Raw genomic sequence first — 20,437 nt, 5'->3', positions numbered from 1 at the left:
TGACCACTGATGACCTTTTTAAATTTAAAACATGAACAGAAGGAAGTTTTCATATTTCTAGATGTCATTTTATTATTCAACATGTGTGATGAACTGTGTTTGGTGCTGAAACCATCATCCACTGGTTCCAAACCAGTACTGACCTCAGAGTCTCCAGTTTACAGTGTGGACTCTGTAGAAAACCACTCAGCACCTTCACTGATGAATCCTTCAGGTGGTTGTCACTCAGGTCCAGGTGTCTGAGGTGGGAGGGGTTGGACTTCAGAGCTGAGAGTAGCCAATCACAGCTGAGCTCTGACAACCTGCAGTCCTCCAACCTGAATAAAGAATGTCATCACTCTGAAAATCAAAGTGAAATGTCGACTTCAGAATCTGACACTACAGAATAAAATGGGAGAGGGAGGGCGAGCGAACAAGTGCTGCACTGTGGAGTCCATTACTGGCTCTTGATGATGTTGCTGTCTGGGCCCCCTTGCACCAAAGTAGGATTCTGTCATCCAAGATAAGTTACTAAGCCTTCAGCGTTCAACCAATCCACAACATGTGTGTCCAGGCTTCATGGGTCGCACTAAAAGCCATCCAGGATGAGAAGACACGGATTCATCAAGCCAGGTGAAAGCTCTCCTGGATCAGTGCGCAATGCTCGCGGCTTCCTTCCATAGACCCCCGTTATGGAGCTGGGATTCACGGATTGGACATGACAACGAGAGCGCCGTCCTTTTCCTGTCCGAGGCAGAAATCCTCATGGAGGCTGATGAGGAGGTCAAAGAAGAAAATCCAGCAGAAAGGCAACACTGCCACAGTGGTAAAACAGAGAGAAAAGCTTGGCAAAGTCTTGCAGACCGTCGGAATGAGGAAGTAGTGCACAAATACGAAGTCGCTGCTCAGCTGAAACAATCGCAATGACGATCATCATCGTTCATCCTAATAATCACATCCTAAAGCGTTGTCATACTCTGATGATGAACCATGAATTGTAGATGGAATTTATTGCAGATGTGAGTGAAACTGTGTCATTGTAACTGCAACAAACCGGAACAATTTTGCTCAATAGACGGGTTCACTGACTTCACTGAATTAGAGCTGAAAAAAAGTTTCTCTTATCGTGTGTGTGTGTGTGTGTGTGTGTGTGTGTGTGTGTGTGTGTGTGTGTGTGTGTGTGTGTGCAATTGGGGCCGGGCACCGCGGGGGACTCGATATGGGCGGCGACCGGGTCCCCGGTGGGCCTCCCCCCGGTGCGGTCTCCTCACCCTTGCTATGGGGCACCGACTGCACCCTCGTTGGCGAGGACCTGGCCCCCACGCAGCCAACGACCCACTGACATTATCACTAGGGCTTTGGATGAGGGTCTCCATCGGCCGGCCACCGCTCCATCCGAGACCCTCTCCAATTTTAATAGCATTATAGACACTTAGGGCCTGGGGGGGGTTCGTGCACTGCGGCCGCCGCCCTGCTCAGCAGCAGTGTGGTTGCCCCAGGGCCTTACCACCCCTCCATTTTAAACGCACCATAGTCCAACACACCAGCAAGTGCACATATACACACACTGACACTCCTACACACAGTGGGGTCGGCCTGCTAGTGGGGGCTGGACCCGACATCTTTCCCACCCTGAATGGGCCCTGTGCAGTCCGGTGCCCCCGAGGTGCGAGACCGGCTGAGCTTATGGGGACCTTGCCACTTGTGGCGGGGTCCCCCCTCCCCCAATCCCGGGACCGGGCCACTGCCCGGGTGGTCCCCCTGTGCCGCTCGGGGGCGGCTGGGCGGCGACGACCTGAGACACGGGGGTCTGACAATGGTGGGCGGGGGTCCACGGTTTGATTATTTAATTTTATCTTTTTAATTATTTATCTTCTTCTTTTACAGGACACAGGGGGAACCAGGGGGGACTCTCGCTCGGGGGCCCGCTTTGCCGGCGTTGGGGGCGGGGGTGCGGCTGTGGCCCCGGGGGCCGGGGGGGGCTGTCCCCTGGCGCCGGGGGGTCCCGGGGCGGTGGGGGCAGCTGGGGGGTGTGGGGGGTGGAGGGGGCCGGTTGATGCGCCATACTGGGTCCGTAGGGGGGGGGCCTCTGGGTGCCCGGCCCTGCCTTGGGTACCGATCCTCCCGGTGGGTGAAGGGGCTGGGTCCTGTCATGGGGATGAGTCTGGTCTCGCTTGCCCTGGGGGGCCCCCGTCCGGGGGCCGGGCTCTGCTGCCTGTCCGCCCTGGGTGGTGTCCCTTCTCCTTGGGGTATCTGCCTCCCTGTCATCTTGCCCTGGCTCCTCGTGGGGCGGGTGCCCTCCGGTCCGGGGGCCTGCTGCTCCGGGCCTCTTCCTGGCCGGCTTTGCGGCGGATGTGCCGTGTCCGGGCCCCCCCCCCGGCTCATCGCTGGCGTGGGGCGGTTGCGACCTCGGAGACCGCACTAATTGGCAGCCTACTTCCAGTGACGTACTTAAACACACCCACTCCCACATTCCGGTACACACACCACCACATCCATACACACACACACACACACACACACACACACACACACACACACACACACACACACACACATGTATACACAGATGCAAGCATGCACACACACACAAGTATACACACATGCAAATATACACACACACCCGCAAAGCACTTTGAGACGTTTCCGGATGTGATTTATCGCTGTAAAAATAAAAGTTGATTGATTGAACGCACCGATGATAACGACAATGACATAAAAACAAACGCTGAGGCCCCAACAAAGGCGGAGCTTGGAGCCAAAAAACCAATAGATCCAGCATTGATGCAGCACTGCACTGACTGGCACGCTGTCATTGCAGCAGCCATGATCATACATTCCCTCAGTACCAACACGCTACAATTATTAACACTCCCCATTCTGCCTGACAACAAACTATGTAAGGCAGCTCAATGAACTGTGAACTGTGAAGATTGATTTTTATTTACAACCAGCCCTCTGTGATGTCACTGAGGTGCCCTCACTGTAGATGTTGACTGTTTTGACCTCTCGTCTTATCCTGCATCGTTGCGTTGCCTTGTATTGTGTGGTCTGATTGTGTTTCTGCTGTGGACAGGTGACTGGAAAATCAAAGTACTCTGACTCTGAAAACTAGGAAGGACTCCTTCACCAACTTGCTAAATGTCACCTTCAGAGGCACTTAGCAATCTGGTGGTTTTTTATTTTTATTAATTTTTAATTCTTTTTTAATGTTGTAGGCTATGGTGAAGCCAGTGTGCACTGTTTGAATTGGAGACAGAGGGGCTGCTGTTGTTTTGACCTTAGCAAAATATTAAACCCCAAATATCGTCACATCCCAGTTGGCCAACTAGATGTGAGAATGATCATACCATATGTTAGGAATGATGAGATGTTTAGCCGCATGTCATCTTTTCACCGTTGGCTGTCAGGGTGGTGTCCCAATAACTTGGTGGGCTTTGTAGATAACTGGAAGCCTTTCTGGGGCAAGCCTGGTCTTGTTCGGAGGGATGGCATTCATCCCACCCGGGAAGGTGCAGCTCTCTTATCTAGCAAGATAGTTAAAATTTTAGCTTCCACTCACTGACGCTCCAGGGTGGAGACCAGGCAACAGAGTTGTAGTCCTATACGCTACTCTGGGCTTCTCTCACTGCCGTCCCCTGCCGTTAGTAAGTCCCCGAAGCCCTGCCAGTCTTTTCCAATAGAAGTTGTGTCGGTCCCTCGCACCTCCAAACCTCTTATACTGTGCAAATCTCCAATAGATCATAGTAACCTAGTTCGAATAGATTGTAGAAATAAGGGGGCCCGGTCGGAGGTGGCTCCAGGGTCTCCCACAAACAAAATGGTGAAATGTGGCCTTCTTAACATTAGGTCTCTACATTCCAAGACAGTTTTAGTTAATGATTTGATTAGTGAACATAGTGTTGATATTTTCGGCCTCACAGAGACATGGCTACGTCAAGATGAATATTTTAGTCTTAATGAAGCCACTCCTCCTAGTCATATTAATACTCATAAGGCTCGTGATAGTGGTCGAGGAGGTGGCGTTGCAGCTATTTATAATTCCAATTTGTTAGTCAATCTCAAGGCTCAATCTATTTATAATTCATTTGAGAGTTTAGCGATGTCTATTTCGTTGTCACCTGATAGGCAGGCAGATTCCGTTGAATTCATTGTTGTCTACCGTCCCCCCGGTCCATATTCTTCTTTCTTAGATGAATTTTCAGAGTTTTTGTCTACTTTAGCATTGACTAAAGACAAGATCATAGTGATTGGAGATTTTAATATTCATGTCGACATTGAGAGTGACAGTCTGAGTTCTCATTTCAAATCTATCCTCGACTCCTTAGGCTTCCTTCAAGTTGTGAATGTACCCACTCATAAGCATAGTCATACTTTGGATCTTGTGCTCACTTTTGGACTTGGTGTAGAGCAGCTGACAATCTTTCCCCGAAACAACGTTTTGTCTGACCACTTTCTGATCACTTTCGGCTTGTGGACTTCTTGAACGACAACAATCTACTTGAGGCTTTTCAGTCTGGCTTCAGAGTTGGTCACAGCACTGAAACTGCATTGCTTAAGGTAAGTAATGACCTCTTGTGTGCATCTGACAAAGGTCTTCTCTCTGTTCTGGTCCTCCTAGATCTCAGTGCAGCATTTGATAAAGTTGACCACAGCATTCTTCTTAGGAGATTAGAAGATACTATCGGCATCAAGGATCGCGCCTTGGACTGGTTTGGATCTTACTTGTCTGACTGTTTTCAGTTTGTTCATGTTCATAATCATTCATCAGAACGTAGGAGGGTTAGTCATGGTGTCCCGCAAGGATCTGTACTTGGGCCACTCCTCTTCAACATCTACATGTCACCTCTTGGTGACATCATCAGAAAGCATAGCATCAGTTTCCATTCTTACGCAGATGACACACAGTTGTACTTTTCTTTTAAGGCAAACGAGGCTCATCAGTTGGCCAAATTGGAATCTTGTCTTCGTGATGTCAGAACTTGGATGACACAGAATTTCCTGTTGCTTAATACCGACAAAACTGAGGTCATTATATTTGGATCGCGAGAGAGTAGGGACAGAGTCTTTGATGGACAAAGTGGTCTATTTGGTACTACACCCAGTTCTACCGTGCGGAACCTAGGAGTCACTTTTGATCAGGACCTGACCTTTAATTCTCATATACAGAATGTAGGGAGGTCAGCTTTCTTCCACTTAAGAAACATTGCCAAAATTCGAAGTTTTTTGTCCTTCAAAGATGCGGAAAAAATAATCCATGCTTTTGTTACGTCTAGGCTAGATTACTGTAACTCGGTACTAGCAGGATGCCCAAATTCATCCCTTAGGACATTACAGTTAATCCAAAACTCTGCGGCACGATTGTTAACCGGAACTAAAAGGAGGCAGCATATTACTCCAATTTTAGCTTCCTTGCATTGGCTGCCTGTCAAATTTAGAATTGAATTTAAGATTCTAGTTTTAACTTACAAAGCTCTTCATTCTCAGACTCCTTCTTATATTAGGGAACTCATTCAACTTTATCATCCTCCAAGAGCCCTTCGCTCTGAGGACTCAGGTCTTTTAGTTATCCCAAAAATTTCTAGAGTTAGATCAGGAGGTAGGTGTTTCAGTTTCCTGGCACCTCTATTTTGGAACCATCTTCCAGCCTCGGTGAGGGGGGCAGACACAGTTAGTTTATTTAGGAGTAGACTTAAGACTTTCCTTTTTCTTAAAGCTTATAGTTAGACTCCATCCACTGTCAGTTAAGCTGCTGTAGACTTACGCCGTGGAGGGAGATCTTTCGCTCCCGTTACAGGGATCGTTGCTCTGTGCAGGCGGAGCCTTTATCACTCTCCTCACCCAATCAATCTTTTACTCTATCCACTCTGTCCAAGCTCTCATTATGCTATGTACAGTATGCTCGATATGCATGATACTGCCGCAGTCTCTGTGTCCCCGGCAGGTGATGACCACTGCGCCAGGAGCTGGATTGTGCTGTCCTGGGGGTCTTGCTGTCATCGCTTCATCCCACCACCACGCTTAAGACCTGGACTTGTCCTATCGGCAGATTGTCCATCGAGCTAGGCTCTTGCCTTCCAAAGCATGGACACTTACACTCCACATGGACAGCAGCCTTGAATTATTTCCTATTCTTTGTGTTTATATCCGTTTTGCCTGGTTGGTGTATCTGTTTTTCACTCTGTCCTGTCTGCCACCCTGGCTCACTCTGCTCCTTTCTCTCTTTCTCTGTCTCTCCTCTATCTTTCTACTTCACCCCAACTACTCATAGGCAGATGATCGCCCTCTGGAGTCTGGTTCTGCCCTAGGTTTCTTCCCACAGGGGAGTTTTTCCCAGCCACTGTCGCATCTTGCTTGCTCCGGGGGCCTGGTTGGTTCTCTCTGATTGTATAAAGCGCTTTGAGACGCCTTTGGTTGTGATTTAGCGCTGTACAAATAAAAGTTTATTATTATTATTATTATCATCTCTCTGCCACCAGTGAGTTTCTGTGTGTAACACACATTGAAGGTTTCAGTCATGAGTTTGTTTAAAAGGTGTGGGTTTGTGTGTTTGTGATGTGGTGACGGTTCAAGTCAAGCTAGGAGAGCAGCAGGGTAGCAAAATACTGTTGTCTTTATTTAAATATTGTCCCTGGTTGAAGACTTCTGGAGACACAACATGTAAACCACACACACACACACACACACACACACACACACACACACACACACACACACACACACACACATCCTACAGAGCTGTGCTCTGCTTGTAACATGGTGTGACGGGGTGGAGCCCACCAGCCAGGTGAGGGTCCACACAGCTCACTGGCTGAGTGGAGTCTAGAGGTGTCAGTAGGGGGCGCAATGCAAAAGCCAAGGCTTCTGGACTACAACTGGCTGAGCTGTCAGGTGAACACGCTGCAGGGCATGATGGGAAGGGCGGGGCTACTCGGCAGTCTGGAGGTAGAATGGACCCAACAAAGTGCAGCAGAGGCCAAGAGGATGTTCCAGGACTCCACGTCAAGCCCCTCCCCCCACCACCAGCTGCAGTTAAGTCGGTGTTCCTGTAGGGGGCCCACCACGGGTCTGCTGGGGGTCTCAGAACAGAGCGGAGAAGATGACGACCGCTGGCACAACTTCCTGTCCAGCAGGAGAGACTAGGCACACCAGCTCTTGTGGCAATGTTGTGCAAGATACTGCATACTACGACAATCTGACACACTTTGTTTGGACTATAGAGCAGTGCCCCACCACTTTGGTCCAAGCATCTAAAGCGGCTTTTCAGAAGTCCGAAGGTGCACTCAATAATCCCACGGGTTAGGATGTGCGCGCGGTTGTAAGATTCTTCCCCCTCACTGGTAGGATTACGCACAGGTGTCAACAGCCATGGTTGCAGCTGGTAGCCGCGATCGCCTGTAATCAATAAATTAATCAAAACTACTTATCAAAAAACAGCATTTACATTAAAGAGACATTAAACGTCATCAGAATAACTTTCACCTATGGAGGAAACATGTTGCTGGAATGTCACTGGAAGCAAAGCAAAGCTGCAATCAAGTCAGAGTCTCTGAAGCCCCACCAGGGTGTTGAGCTCTTAGAACCTCCTAGAACCTCCCAGAGTATTTTGTTGGAACACGTTTTCTACATCCCCATGATGCACTTCCAGCACAAACACGAGCCAGAGGTATTTCTAATTGCAGTAGTTCATCTCCCCACTAGGGGGCAGTGTGCCCTTGAGTCTGTGTTGTGCAACGGGCATCATGATCAGTCATACACGACGCACAACACTGTTACAACAAGGGTCTGAGCGAGAGAGAGGAAGAGAGAGAGGGAGAGAGAGAGAGTGAGAGAGAGAGAGAGGAAGCGAGTGAGAGAGAGAGAGAAGGGAGAGGGAGAGAGAGAGTGAGAGACAGAGAGAGAGAGAAGGGAGAGAGTGAGAGAGACAGAGGGAGAGAGAGAGAGAGAGGGAGAGAGAGACAGAGACAGAGAGAGAGAGAGACAGAAAGAGAGAGTGAGAATGGAGAGAGAGAGAGAGAGAGAGAGTTTTACAAGTTTGTCACAGTCGTGTGTGTCTTTTGATTGGACGAGCTGCTCCCAGTGACTCCAGTCTGGAGCTGCGCGGCTCCACGGACCAATCAGAGCTGTCCTGGGTGCTCCTCCTCCTCCTCCTACTCCTCCATCTCCTCCTCCTCCTCCTCTGCAGGAGTGAATCCCAGGTGTGCGAGCGGGTGTCAGCCGCTGCGTTCCAGCGCCTCCTTCAGGCTTGGGGGATGTTGCCCCTCCCCCTTGCTCCTCCGCACTGGGTTTGGGTTGCCAGGCAGCAACGACAGGATGCCAGTCACGATTCCAAACAGGAAGAGGCCACAACGAGACTTTGAATATGACTTTATGATCGCCGCGTCAGCAGCTGAACACTGGACAAAGTACAGCCAGACACAAACACTGAATCCACTGCGTTCGTTCACTGCGTTTACACACAACGCACAGAACAGCTGCGTTTCCTCCACATCCGCCACACAGCACCACATTATTGCATCAAGGTAGAATCTTGATGCATGATGGGGGTTGAGTTGCCGGTAAACTCCTCCAGATGTTCTCCAAGAAAACAGGAACGGGAGTCACGCTTTGTCATCGCTTAACCGAGAATTGAAAAAGGGGAAGTGGAGGGCGCGAAGACTAAAATGTTGCGCGCGCGGAGGAAAGCGGAACTTGATGGCGTTGAGAGACCGCGGAATTAAAAATAATACAGAAAAAAAAGTGATGCGTCGTTCAACACGTTACACGCGTTGACTGGTTTAATCGGCAGTCTGACGCTGACGTGCTTCAATCACGCACCATCGCACCGTCCGATGGGTTTTTTTGTCACGTGCTGCGTGACCTCGTCTCTTTGCGATTATTTATTGCAGCTGTTTGAAACCAGTAAAACCGCTGCTTTGACTCACTGGCCAGTCGCTCTTCGCGGTGACGACGTTTGCTTGATCGTTCCTCTCTGCTGGAGCGCCTTCATCTTGACACTGCCCCCTGCAGTTTGGATCTGGGACTGCAGCGGCCGCCTCTGCAACCTGCTGTCACTGGGTGAACATTTGCGCTTCGGCTGCGCTCTAACTTGGCTGGCTGTAGAAGCGACTTTTGTGAAATTGCGACAGAGTGCAAACTGCAACTTGTAGGTGTTTCCCACTGGGTGGTGTGAACGCACGAGGCCGGAATCTCGTTAAAATCTCCTTTGCTTTTGTTTGTTTTGGAGTGTTTGCTGTCAACAATGTTTGTTCTGTTTTTCCCCTGTGATGACTTGTAAAAAGTCCTCCTCCGTCCAATCGTAACGCGCCATCTTCACTGGTCAGTGAACGGGTCACGTGACCCCCGTACGTCACCAGCAGTCCATGGCTGTGTCTCAGTTCAGGCTCTGCATCCTTGGAAGGCTGCATTTTGAAAGGAAGTTGCGTCATAGCACTGCGCGAAGGCTCCTCCCACTTCCCTATAGTCAGAAGGACGCTCGGAATGTTACTGTTAGCACCAAGGCTGCACTGCTACTATCCTTCACCTCCTTCTGTATCCCAGGATGCTTTGCGGGCTGCTGCTGCAAAGCATCCTGGGATCCTGGGAAGTCGGCTGAAATTAGCGCCATCTACATATGAATTTAAGTATTGAGATTTCACATCAAATAAAATATTCAGTTTTTAACGCAGGGTTTTTACTGATTCGAACATCCAACCAACCAATGGTTAGCTTGATGCTATGAAAACCTCACTTCCGGGGTTGGCCAGCAGGAGGGAACGGCGTTGACGCAACCAGGAAGTACGCCCAAGGCTGGACTGTCCTGGGTGGTTACCGGGGAGGCGGGTTTGGCTTGGTCCTTCTGGGCCGGGTCCTTGGGAGGACGCTTCCTTCCAAGGATGCAGACCCTGGATTGAGACACAGCCCTGGGGTTCGCTTCTCCAGAGACCATCCAAGATGGGGGAGGCTTGGCCGACTCGACGGGCTCTGATAGGTCCGTTCGAGTCGGCCAGCTGTTAAAAGACGCGCCAGCAGCACGTGGAGCTACAGTTGGAAGTGTCAAGGCAGGTAGCATCTGTTCTACCTTTCATCTGTCTGAAGAAAAGAAAACCAAGTGCATAACTTGTTATTTCCTCATTGTTTTGTATTTATAATCTTCTGACACATTTTTCTTACTTTTTTATTGCACTATGGGAGGAAGCCCAACCAATTTTCTTGTAGCTACCTGTTGCAATGACAAGAAAGGATATTTCTATTGATATTTGTATTGGTATTGGTATGGCACCAGCGATGCCAGTTGTCCTTGAGCCCAAATGCGGAGTTGAGCTTTGCTGAATCGATTTCTGGTCGAAAGTTGTGGTGAATTCTGGCAGTTTTTCCGCTGTTTCCCGGATGTTTGCAGAGGCGGGATCCGCTGATTGAGCACGTTGTCATTGGTCGACCAGTGGGCAGTACCAGTGAGCGGTGGACCTATAAGAGCTGGAGCTCTCTCCGAGGCTGCATTTCTCCTTCTTCAGCCAACATGTCCTCCTTGGTCCTCCTGCTCTCAGCGCTGCTGCTGGCCGCCGCCGACGCCTCGTTCTCCAGCGGCGGTGAGTCCAAATCGGGTCTGATGTGGTGTTGTTTGAGAGCAGTTGTATGAAGGAAGTCCTGTTCCCTGAGCACAGGGCTGTCACATTCAAATACAGAGTGGGGCCAGAAGGTCAAACTGGGACAAAGCCTTGGTCCAACATTGATATTTATTGGAAGAAAAAAAAATGACATGTATAATAACGGAGTTACGTAGCGAACGTTAGCTGCTGCTTGTGTACGTTATGTCAGTCATTTTCAGACAATGAAGAGAAAGTCCACAGACACCTCTTCTTATTTTAAGAAGAATATTAGAACAGGAGCGAATGAGACGACAGGCGAGCAACAGAGGCTTAGTGAGTAGGGGGAGGGGGAGGAGGATGAGGAGGAGGAGGAAAATAAGGGAGGATGCTTCCTTCAGACAAAGGACGCTTCCTTCGGACGGAGGACGCTTCCTTCAGACGGAGGACACGTCCTTCAGACGGAGGACACGTCCTTCAGACGGAGGACGCTTCCTCCCAAGGATGCAGATCCTGGATTGAGACTTGAGTCCATGAACTGCTAGTATGTTTTTTTTAGGTATACAGCGCTTGCTGTCTAGGTGGGAACAACTGGCTGTGTGTGTGTGTGTGTGTGTGTGTGTGTGTGTGTGTGTGAGACGGGCACTAGTAGACAGTGTGCGGTCCTCTGGGACGTGGTCCTGGTGCTCTGGCTGCTGAGGCTCATGTGCTTGTGGAGGCACGGCAGCTTCCTGGCCAGCAGCTTTCTCAAGTGGCTCTGGAACTTCTTGCCCACAAACGTGTAAAACACGGGACTGATGCAACAGTAAACGTAGGCCACGTTCCGCGTCACGTACAGCGCATAGTCCGTGGCCTCCGAGGCGGCGCACGACGAGCCCCGCCCCTGGCCGGGGCCGGAGAGCTCGAGGGCGCGCAGGTAGACCACCACGTTGTAGGGCGTCCAGCAGAGGAAAAAGGTGAAAATGGTGACAAATATGAGCTTGACGGTGCGGCACTTGTTCTTCAGCCGAGTGGACAGGATGCGGACGGTGATGCCGGTGTAGCAGTAAATCACCATGAAGAGCGGGAGCAGGAAGAAGAGCAGGAACTGCTGGTAGTAGGCCACCAAGCGCCAGCGCCGCACGGTGCTCTCGGGGTACCCGGCCTCCTCGCACATCAGCCCGTCAAACGGACTCTCCCACACCGTCTGCAGGACAAACTCCTTGGCGCTGGCCGCCACGCTGACCAGCCAGACCGTCAGCGTTCCCACCACGGCGTACGCCCTCCTCCTGCTCTTGACAGCCGGGACCGCGTGCACCACGGCCAGGTAGCGGTCCAGCGTCATGAGCGTGAGGAAGAGGACGGAGCTGCAGAAGCCAACAGAGTAGGCGCTGCTGACCAGCTTGCACAGCGCCTCGCCGAAGATCCACTCCGAGAGGTGGTAGGTGGCCCAGAAGGGGAGGCTGGAGGCGAAGAGGACGTTGGACAGGACCAGGTTCAGGAGGAAGATGTTGGTGGCGGTGTTGAGCTTCTCGTACTTGTAGATGACGAAGAGCACCAAGCCATTGCCGAGGTAGCTGAGCAGGAAGTTGACATAGTAGAAGACTGGGATGATTCTGGCACCAAAGTGGTTGACGCCGGTCCTGGGACACAGCTGGACCGAGTCGTTGACCACGTAACCCGGCTCAGAGGTGTTGGCGGTGTCGTTGAGAAGCTGCTGGAAGAGCAAGTACTCGTCGTCGTACTCCTCGTAGTCCATGACCGGGACTGGACCTGTGGAAGACACGTTGCAGACGGTACGTCTCAGTGTGTTCTGTTCAAATGAAATCCAAAGGCAGAAAGAAGGACACATTGTTGACGCAAGAAAACCAGGTTGTTAAAGTCAGCCTTTCAAAGAAATTCTTCTTCTCTTCTTCAGTTCTTTTTTTTTCCCCTCCGCTGCTCCAAAAGCAGAACTGAAAGTTGCCAACAGGACATTTTCACATCCTTCACCAGAGGCAGAGAGACACCCTGGACCAGCTGGCAGTTCAGCGCAGGCTGTGCATTGAAAGACAAAGACACACACACACACACACACACACACACACACACACACACACACACACCTGTGGACGATTTAGACTTTCCAATTCACCTCACATGCATGTTTTGGGACTGCTGGAGGACTTTGGTTCTGCATGGAGAACCTGGAGAATCCTCAACCTTGTTGCTGTGAAACGACAGTTCCAACCACTGCGCCACTGCACCACTGTGCCACTTTCAAGAGGAAACTGTTGTGTAGTCACGCTACACTGACTGTGGAGGATTCAAGGTTTGAACCAGGAAAGTCTCAAAAGTCTATTGAAACAACTCAACTCAATCAGTTTACTTCATGAACAATGAGAGAAAAGTTGCATCGGGTCATGAAATCATTTTTATTCTTTAATTGCCAAAGTTAATAGAATTTTTTAAAAAAATGAACTATTTTGAATAAATTTGTAAGTAAAAAAAATGAAAGCAAAGAGCAAAACGCACGAAAGCTAACTGGTTTAAATTGTGATTTAATATGTATATATATATATATATATATATATATATATACATATATATATATATATATATATATATATATATATATATATATATATACATATATATACATATATATATATACATATATATATATGTATATATATATACATATATGTATATACATATATATATATATATATAGATATATATATAGATACATATATATATATATATATATATATATATATATATATACATATATATATATATATATATATATATATATATATATATATATATATATATATGTATATATATAACTCGAAAGCTTTAACAGATATAATTATATAATTATGTGTCCATAAATACAATAGATGTTATCAAGGCTGTGTATAAATAAATACAATATGGGTATAACTACAATGCATACATACTGTATATATAAACAGTATCTCCATTATACACAGTCAGCCGTTAAGAATATATGAAGATATAATGTCAGCTGGAACTCACCAGTGCAGCTGCAGCCTGAGGGGGAGAAAGGCTGATCAGACAGAAGAACACTGTGCAGCAGCAGGAAGTGCAAAGCTGATTTCTAGCTTGTGCTCCAGATGCGGTCAGGCAGTGGACAGTTTGTGCAACAGACTGGTGTGATGTGGCAGACAGGCAGGCAGGCAGCAGGCAGGCAGGCAGGCAGCTAGCTGGTACAACAGGGTCACTGATCAATTTTATTGAAAGACATTGATGGCATAATTTACGTATAAATAAACAAATGGATTTTATGATGTAGGCAGAAAATGAGCTTCCCCTCCTTGAAAGACCAGCAGCCGCCACTGCCCTCAACAAGTGTCCAGTCTCATCACGTCAGGGAGAAACAGGTGCAGCTCTTCAAAGAGCAAATCACATTTTTCTCACCGTCATCATGGACTGCCAACAAGTAATAATAAACTTTTTTTTTTTTTGTACAGCGCTAAATCACAACTAAAGGCGTCTCAAAGCGCTTTATACAATCAGAGAGAACCAACCGGGCCCCCGGAGCAAGCAAGATGCGACAGTGGCTGGGAAAAACTCCCCAGTGGGAAGAAACCTAGGGCAGAACCAGACTCCAGAGGGCGATCATCTGCCTATGAGTAGTTGGGGTGAAATACAAAAATAGAGGAGAGACAGAGAAAGAGAGAAAGGAGCAGAGTGAGCCAGGGTGGCAGACAGGACAGAGTGAAAAACAGATACACCAACCAGGCAAAACGGATATAAACACAAAGAATAGGAAATAATTCAAGGCTGCTGTCCGCGTGGGCTGTAAGTGTCCATGCTTTGGAAGGCAAGAGCCTAGCTCGATGGACAATCTACCGATAGGACAAGTCCAGGTCCTAGGCGTGGTGGTGGGATGAAGCGATGACACCAAGACCCCCAGGACAGCACAATCCAGCTCCTGGCGCAGTGGTCATCACCTGCCGGGGACACAGAGACTGCGGCAGTATCATGCATATCGAGCATACTGTACAAAGCATAATGAGAGCTTGGACAGAGTGGATAGAGTCAAAGATTGATTGGGTGAGGAGAGTGATAAAGGCTCCGCCTGCACAGAGCAACGATCCCTGTAACGGGAGCGAAAGATCTCCCTCCACGGCGTAAGCCTACAGCAGCTTAACTGACAGTGGATGGAATCTAACTATAAGCTTTAAGAAAAAGGAAAGTCTTAAGTCTACTCCTAAATAAACTAACTGTGTCTGCCCCCCTCACCGAGGCTGAAAGATGGTTCCAAAATAAAGGTGCCAGGAAACTGAAACACCTACCTCCTGATCTAACTCTAGAATTTTTTGGGATAACTAAAAGACCTGAATCCTCAGAGCGAAGGGCTCTTGGAGGATGATAAAGTTCAATAAATTCCCTAATATAAGAAGGAGCCTGAGAATGAAGAGCTTTGTAAGTTAAAACTAGAATCTTAAATTCAATTCTAAATTTGACTGGCAGCCAATGCAAGGAAGCTAAGATTGGAGTAATATGCTGCCTCCTTCTAGTTCCGGTTAACAATCGTGCCGCAGAGTTTTGGATTAACTGTAATGTCCGCCTGCACCTTTGACTGGCTTCCTTCAGAGTGACCATACTGCCCCCCTCTGTTTAAACTCCTGAACAGCCAGCACAGTTCCTAACTTTAGCCTCTCAGCTGGTCTGGAGAAACATTAAAACTACTGCTGCTCCTAATAACTGTTCATGACATGTGACTACTGAGCTCTGTCCATGATGGATGTCTGGTGACTGTTGATGTATTTTATTGATTGATATATTTCTGAAATGCCTTGTGTGTGTGTGTGTGTGTGTGTGTGTGTGTGTGTGTGTGTGTGTGTGTGTGTGTGTGTGTGTGTGTGTGTGACCTGCTGCAATCCAATTTAAAAGACGACTACTACATTTTTTCTAGTTCCTTTTCACCCCACCTGGTCAAAGCAGATGACCTCTGACCCTCTGGAGTCTGGATCTGCTCCAGGTCTCGTCCCACTGTCGCCCCCTGCTGCTCTCGGGGCCCAGTTGTTTTTTTCTCTGATTGGACAATCTTTTCTCAGTGTTGTGTTCCAGTTCAAACCCCTGACTGTGTTGAAGGTTTATCGTTCATGTTTTCTGGAATTTGCTTCAAAATATATTGCAGATGTTATTTTTCACTAGGATGAAAAGGGCTGTGAAGTGTTTTTACCTTCATTCTATGTTGGAAAAAGTCAAAGTCAGTTGATTTCATTTCTACACAGGCTGTTTATGCGCCATGACTACTGGACTTTTTGGCCTTTTCACAGAGTGTAGTGTCATTCCAGGAAACAGTGTATCAGAAAGACTGATCAGAGCAGCAGGAATCCTAAAAGATCAGCAGCAGCTCAAAGTCCAAGTCCAACGCGCCACATTGAATGTGATGTCAGTCAGCTGAGTTATTTCCTCTTGTCCCAGTCTCTGCAGTGGAGGAGAGTTTTAGAAGACACCAAAGGAGTCGCACTGGATTAATTCAGTGACAACAAAGGCTGCCAGGATTCTGATGATACTTCACACTTTCAACCTGTTGAAGGTTCAAAACTAATGTTGGCTGCAATTCCTGCTCATTAAATACTTTGTGCAGTTTTCTCTACTCTAGATTGTGCGTCCACATTGTAGAGTGAAGAGCTGAGGACTGTTTTGATCTAAATCACTTCTGAAGATTCATTTACTGCTGATGGATTAATTTATTCTATACACACCATTGATGTTCCATGTTGACTGAGTTTCCATTTTTTACACTGTGTCATGTGATTTCAGGGAACACTGATCAGGGAATCCAAGGATATAAAAGATAAGGAGAGCAACTCAAAGTCCAAGTTGTTCTCTGGGAGGCTGCATGTTGAGTGGAGGCAGCAGCAGCAGCAGCAGCAGCAGCAGCACCAACAACAACAACAACAACAACAACAACAGCAACAGCAACAACAGCAGCAGCAGCAGCAGCAGGTGAGTGGTTGATGTGAGTGGTGTTGCATCAGAGAATTTTCTTGTGTCGCGCTGCTGATCCTGGGCTGACGAAACAGGTAGAATTGTGATTGCTCAGATAGAATTTCATTCACGGAAGATAGCCCTTGTATCTGCGTATGCCCCTAATGATTTCAACAGAGATTTTTATAATTTAATCACAACAAAAGAATTGACGGATTACTCTTTCATTGTAGGTGCAGATTTAAATGCAGTGTGGGACCCACTTCTTGATAGATCAAGTGCAACCTCCTCGGAAGGCCAGTCTATGGCCACAAATGCTTTAAAATCCTGGGCTAATAATTTGGGGCTGGTGGACATTTGGCGGTTAATCAACCCTACCGTCAAAGATTATACATTTTTCTCTGGTCGCCACAAATCTTTTTCTAGGATAGACTACCTCTTCGCTTCCCCACAACTATTTCAACACGTAATACTGCAACCTTACTCCCAATAGCTCTTTCTGACCACAAGGGTGTTTTCTGCTCTGTAATGTTGGATCAGAGAATTTCCTTGTGCCATGCTGCTGATCCGCGTGTTGGTTGATTGAAGAGTCTCAGGAGAAGAATGCCAATTTAAATATGTCTTTAGTAAAGAAATCAATTCTGGATACAAATACACAGAGCTCTGGGCCGAGTTCAAAACCCTAGCAACAACAAAGTATTGTCAGGGCATGAAGTCTGACTGCTTTCTGTCCCTTGACCCAGTCCTTTTATACATAATGAAAACATGCAGACGCTCCCAGATGTTGTCCTCCTCTGACTGGCTGCCTGCTCTCCAGACCCAAGCCTCATTGGAAGTTGAGGCAGCCTTTTATCCAAGTCTCCAGTTAATGATAGTGAAAAGAAATCAGTCCTTATTTGGCAGGGAGCCAAACGATCCATCCTTTGTTCCAGTGTGACCTGTTGAAACAATATGGTGCAAGACAAGCCTGAGGTCACAGGTTCCTCTCCCCCGTGCCTCCGATGGATCAGAAGTTCCCCACCCTGTAAATGAACGGGTTGTAATGTTTGATGGCGGCAAAGTCAGTTAGCTCTCTGTCCATCCTCTGGTCACCCAGGGTCACCATCTGCTCCCCCAGGGTCAGCAGTTTGTGAGGGATGTGCTTCCTTTGTCCTTCCTTGAGCTCTTTGCATGACTCCTGCAACAATGCCTTTTCTCTATGAGTAGGTCAGCCAAATGATTTTAACAGTTCTATATTAGTAATCATATTATTATAAACAAACATCTAAACGAATTATATTAATCAACACAAACATCTAAATTACAAATTATAATAACCTCAACTAAACATAATAATACCATCAGTGGACACCAGCAGTCGTGTGTCTGCTTGATCCCACTGGGAACTGTGGTGGATTCTTCAGACTGCAGCAGTGAAGTGTGGATGTTGAAGGAATCCTCGTTGACTCTGACTTGATTGTACAAAAACAGGTTTATTACAAAGAAGTCAAGCATCAATCAGGCACCCAGGAAGTCTGAGGAGGTTGTGTGTCCAGATGTGTACAAATTCTCACAAACTCTCAACCTCATCAGAACAGTTAGAACATCACCTTCTCATACACACAGGTCTCATCATGATGCACACTTCCTTATAAGGAGGATAAAGAGATAACGTGAAACAGGAGACGAAGGGACAGGAAAGTTACAGAACAGAGTGGGAATTGTTGTCCAAACGCTCTTCCTAGGGAGTTGAGATGAAACCATCCTGGGGAATTAGCCTGTTACAGAGACTGCGCTAACGAGAGGTCTGTTTGTCTTATCAGGCAAGAGGCCTGCAGGAGTAGGACCAAAGCTTCAGACACTACACAACTCAGTGTTTCTTCCTGTTCTCTCTGTCTGAAGTGGAACTCACTGGGTTCTCAGCTCACTGTCACACTTGATGTTTCACCTCAGACTGACTCCAGGACTCAAGATGAGTCTTCCAGTGGAGGAAGAGGAGGGCAGAGCAAAGTCTCCAGGGTCCAGTGGGGTGTCTCTGAAGAGTGACTGGTCCATGAGTGAACCTCCAACCTTCAGTAATGAACCTGGAGCCTCTGGAACACAGTAAGGAACCAGGCTACCTGTATTATATGATGACTAGACAGACACTATTAGTCAGATTTAAAATGCTTTGAATAATTTAGAAAACCTTTCATCTGTCCAGAAGACTGAAACAAACTTTATGGGAAAATCATTTTTGTTTGCAGAGTTGTTTCCAAGACACAGAGACTGAAGTCTCCAGGGTCCAGTGTGGTGTCTCTGAAGAGTGACTGGTCCATGCCTGAACATCCAACCTTCAGTAATGAAGCTGGAGCCTCTGGAACACAGTAAGAACACAAATGTCCTTGTTTCTCAGTCTAATTCTAGTTTGATTTGACAGTGATGTTGTGGTCAGTGGTCAAAAGAAGAGAATCTTTGACATGGTCACATTCATCATGTTGAAATGCAGCAAAGCCCTTCTGAGACTGAACTTTATGCAGTGGCAGGAATGTTTGATGCTCTGTCATAAAGTGCAGCTGAACTCCACTGAGATGAATTTCAATCCAAAGTTCAGTGCAATGTGACTCCACTGTCTCTGTCTGCTGAAACAAAGGGCCAGTTCCATAGAGCCACTGCTCAATCAGAGCCCACCAGGTGTCAACCACACCAGATAGAAAATATACATTTGATAGATGAATATGTCATCTAATAATATATTAGATGATGTGACAAGAGCAGCCTAGAAAACAGCTATAAATCCATGACGGGTGCAACGTGGTGGCTAAAAGACGGCGTCATTAACGGCTGCGCTCCATTCTTTGTGGCTCAAATTCTTTGATTGTGAAGCTGCATGAAGGGATTGAATTTAAAAAACAGAGCAAAAGACAAGAAGTGATTTGTGAAGAGCACACTAGGAGGCCAGCAGGCTGTCAGTTAGTGTTGATGGAGACAATGATTCCATCCAACCAATGATGGTGTCAGAAAAACAGCTGACAAGTGATGGACACCAACAACTGATCCAATCAGTCAAAGCCAAAGTGTCTCCACAGGAAGACGGAGGGGTGTCCTGGTGGTGAGGAGCAGCAGCAGCAGCAGCTGCAGGAGCTTCTACAGCAGCAGAAGATCAGTCTGGAGAGGAGATGTGAACGTGTGACTGAAGGTGAAGAAGCAGGAAGTCAAACCCTCCTCAACAACATCAACACTGAGGTCTACATCACTGAGAGACTGAGTGAGGAGGTCAACAGAGAGCATGAGGTAAGGCAGATAGAGACCAAGAAGGCCAAGAAGACCAAGGAGATTCTCCACGACCGTCCAATCAGGTGCAGCCAGATCTTTGAAGCCTCACCTGAGCAGCAGGGACTCAGAGTCAGAGTGGTGCTGACCAACGGCGTCACTGGGGTTGGAAAAACCTTCTCAGTGCAGAAGTTCACTCTGGACTGGGCCCAGGGCCTGGAGAACCAGCACCTTCATCTGGTGCTTCCTCTCTCATTCAGGGAGCTCAACTTGGTCAAAGAGTAGCACTACAGTCTTCTGGAGCTGCTCCATGTTTTCCATCCAACGTTAGAGAAGCTCACAGCAGAGCAGCTGCATGTCTGCAAACTTCTCTTCATCTTGGACGGCCTGGATGAAAGCAGACTGGCTCTGGACTTTAAGAAGAAGAAGAAGTTGGTGACTGACGTCACTCAGAAGAAGTCAGTCAGCGTCCTGCTAACAAACCTGATCAGAGGAGATCTGCTTCCCTCGGCTCTGCTGTGGATAACTTCCAGACCTGCAGCAGCCAATCAGATCCCTCCGTCATGTGTGGACAGGCTGACAGAAGTACGAGGCTTCACCGATGACCAGAAGGAGGAGTATTTCAGGAGGAGGTTCAGAGATAGAGGAGATGTGTCCAGCAGGATCATCTCACACATCAAGATCTCCAGGAGCCTCCACATCATGTGTCAGATCCCGGTCTTCTGCTG

General features: G+C 47.8%; 4 protein-coding genes across 18 annotated transcripts in view; 2 read left to right on the top strand and 2 right to left on the bottom strand.

Annotated features, from left to right (window-relative positions):
• LOC142894831 (uncharacterized) overlaps nucleotides 1–20,437 on the top strand; it is a 450,316-nt gene that overhangs the window by 301,127 nt on the left and 128,752 nt on the right. The window lies entirely within an intron of this gene.
• The window catches only part of LOC142894832 (NLR family CARD domain-containing protein 3-like), a 110,133-nt gene that overhangs the window by 1,450 nt on the left and 88,246 nt on the right, over nucleotides 1–20,437 (bottom strand). For 4 of the 6 annotated variants that reach the window (XM_076035646.1, XM_076035645.1, XM_076035647.1 and 1 more), the window contains one exon: nucleotides 144–317. The exons of the other annotated variants lie outside the window; for them this stretch is intronic. In XM_076035646.1, the coding sequence (XP_075891761.1) occupies nucleotides 144–317 (174 nt within the window). The remainder of the gene's footprint in view (nucleotides 1–143; nucleotides 318–20,437) is intronic. 6 annotated transcript variants of the gene reach the window in all.
• Nucleotides 10,458–13,703, bottom strand: LOC142894828 (C-C chemokine receptor type 3-like). Its single transcript, XM_076035627.1, has 2 exons — nucleotides 13,548–13,703; nucleotides 10,458–12,296 (listed from the first exon to the last, which is right to left on the bottom strand). Exon 2 carries the CDS (start codon nucleotides 12,280–12,282, stop codon nucleotides 11,122–11,124), a length of 1,161 nt encoding a protein of 386 aa, XP_075891742.1. The 5' UTR covers nucleotides 12,283–12,296; nucleotides 13,548–13,703; the 3' UTR covers nucleotides 10,458–11,121.
• Nucleotides 18,341–20,001, top strand: LOC142894841 (uncharacterized). 2 transcript variants are annotated; one of them, XM_076035662.1, is made up of 3 exons: nucleotides 18,377–18,560; nucleotides 18,704–18,823; nucleotides 19,526–20,001. In XM_076035662.1, the coding sequence occupies exons 1-3, from the start codon at nucleotides 18,397–18,399 to the stop codon at nucleotides 19,992–19,994; spliced, it is 753 nt and encodes a 250-aa protein (XP_075891777.1). In that variant the 5' UTR covers nucleotides 18,377–18,396; the 3' UTR covers nucleotides 19,995–20,001. The 2 variants fall into 2 exon arrangements, with proteins under 2 accessions (XP_075891778.1, XP_075891777.1); XM_076035663.1 differs by lacking the exon at nucleotides 18,704–18,823 and having other exon boundaries at nucleotides 18,341–18,560.

This window comes from Nelusetta ayraudi, unplaced genomic scaffold (genome assembly GCF_046127955.1).
Source record: "Nelusetta ayraudi isolate G7.1 ecotype Tasmania unplaced genomic scaffold, CSIRO-AGI_Nayr_v1 ptg000045l, whole genome shotgun sequence".
Taxonomy (NCBI): Eukaryota; Metazoa; Chordata; class Actinopteri; order Tetraodontiformes; family Monacanthidae; genus Nelusetta; species Nelusetta ayraudi.
Note: the sequence above shows the minus strand (reverse complement) of the source record. Positions and strands in the feature narration are given on the sequence as shown.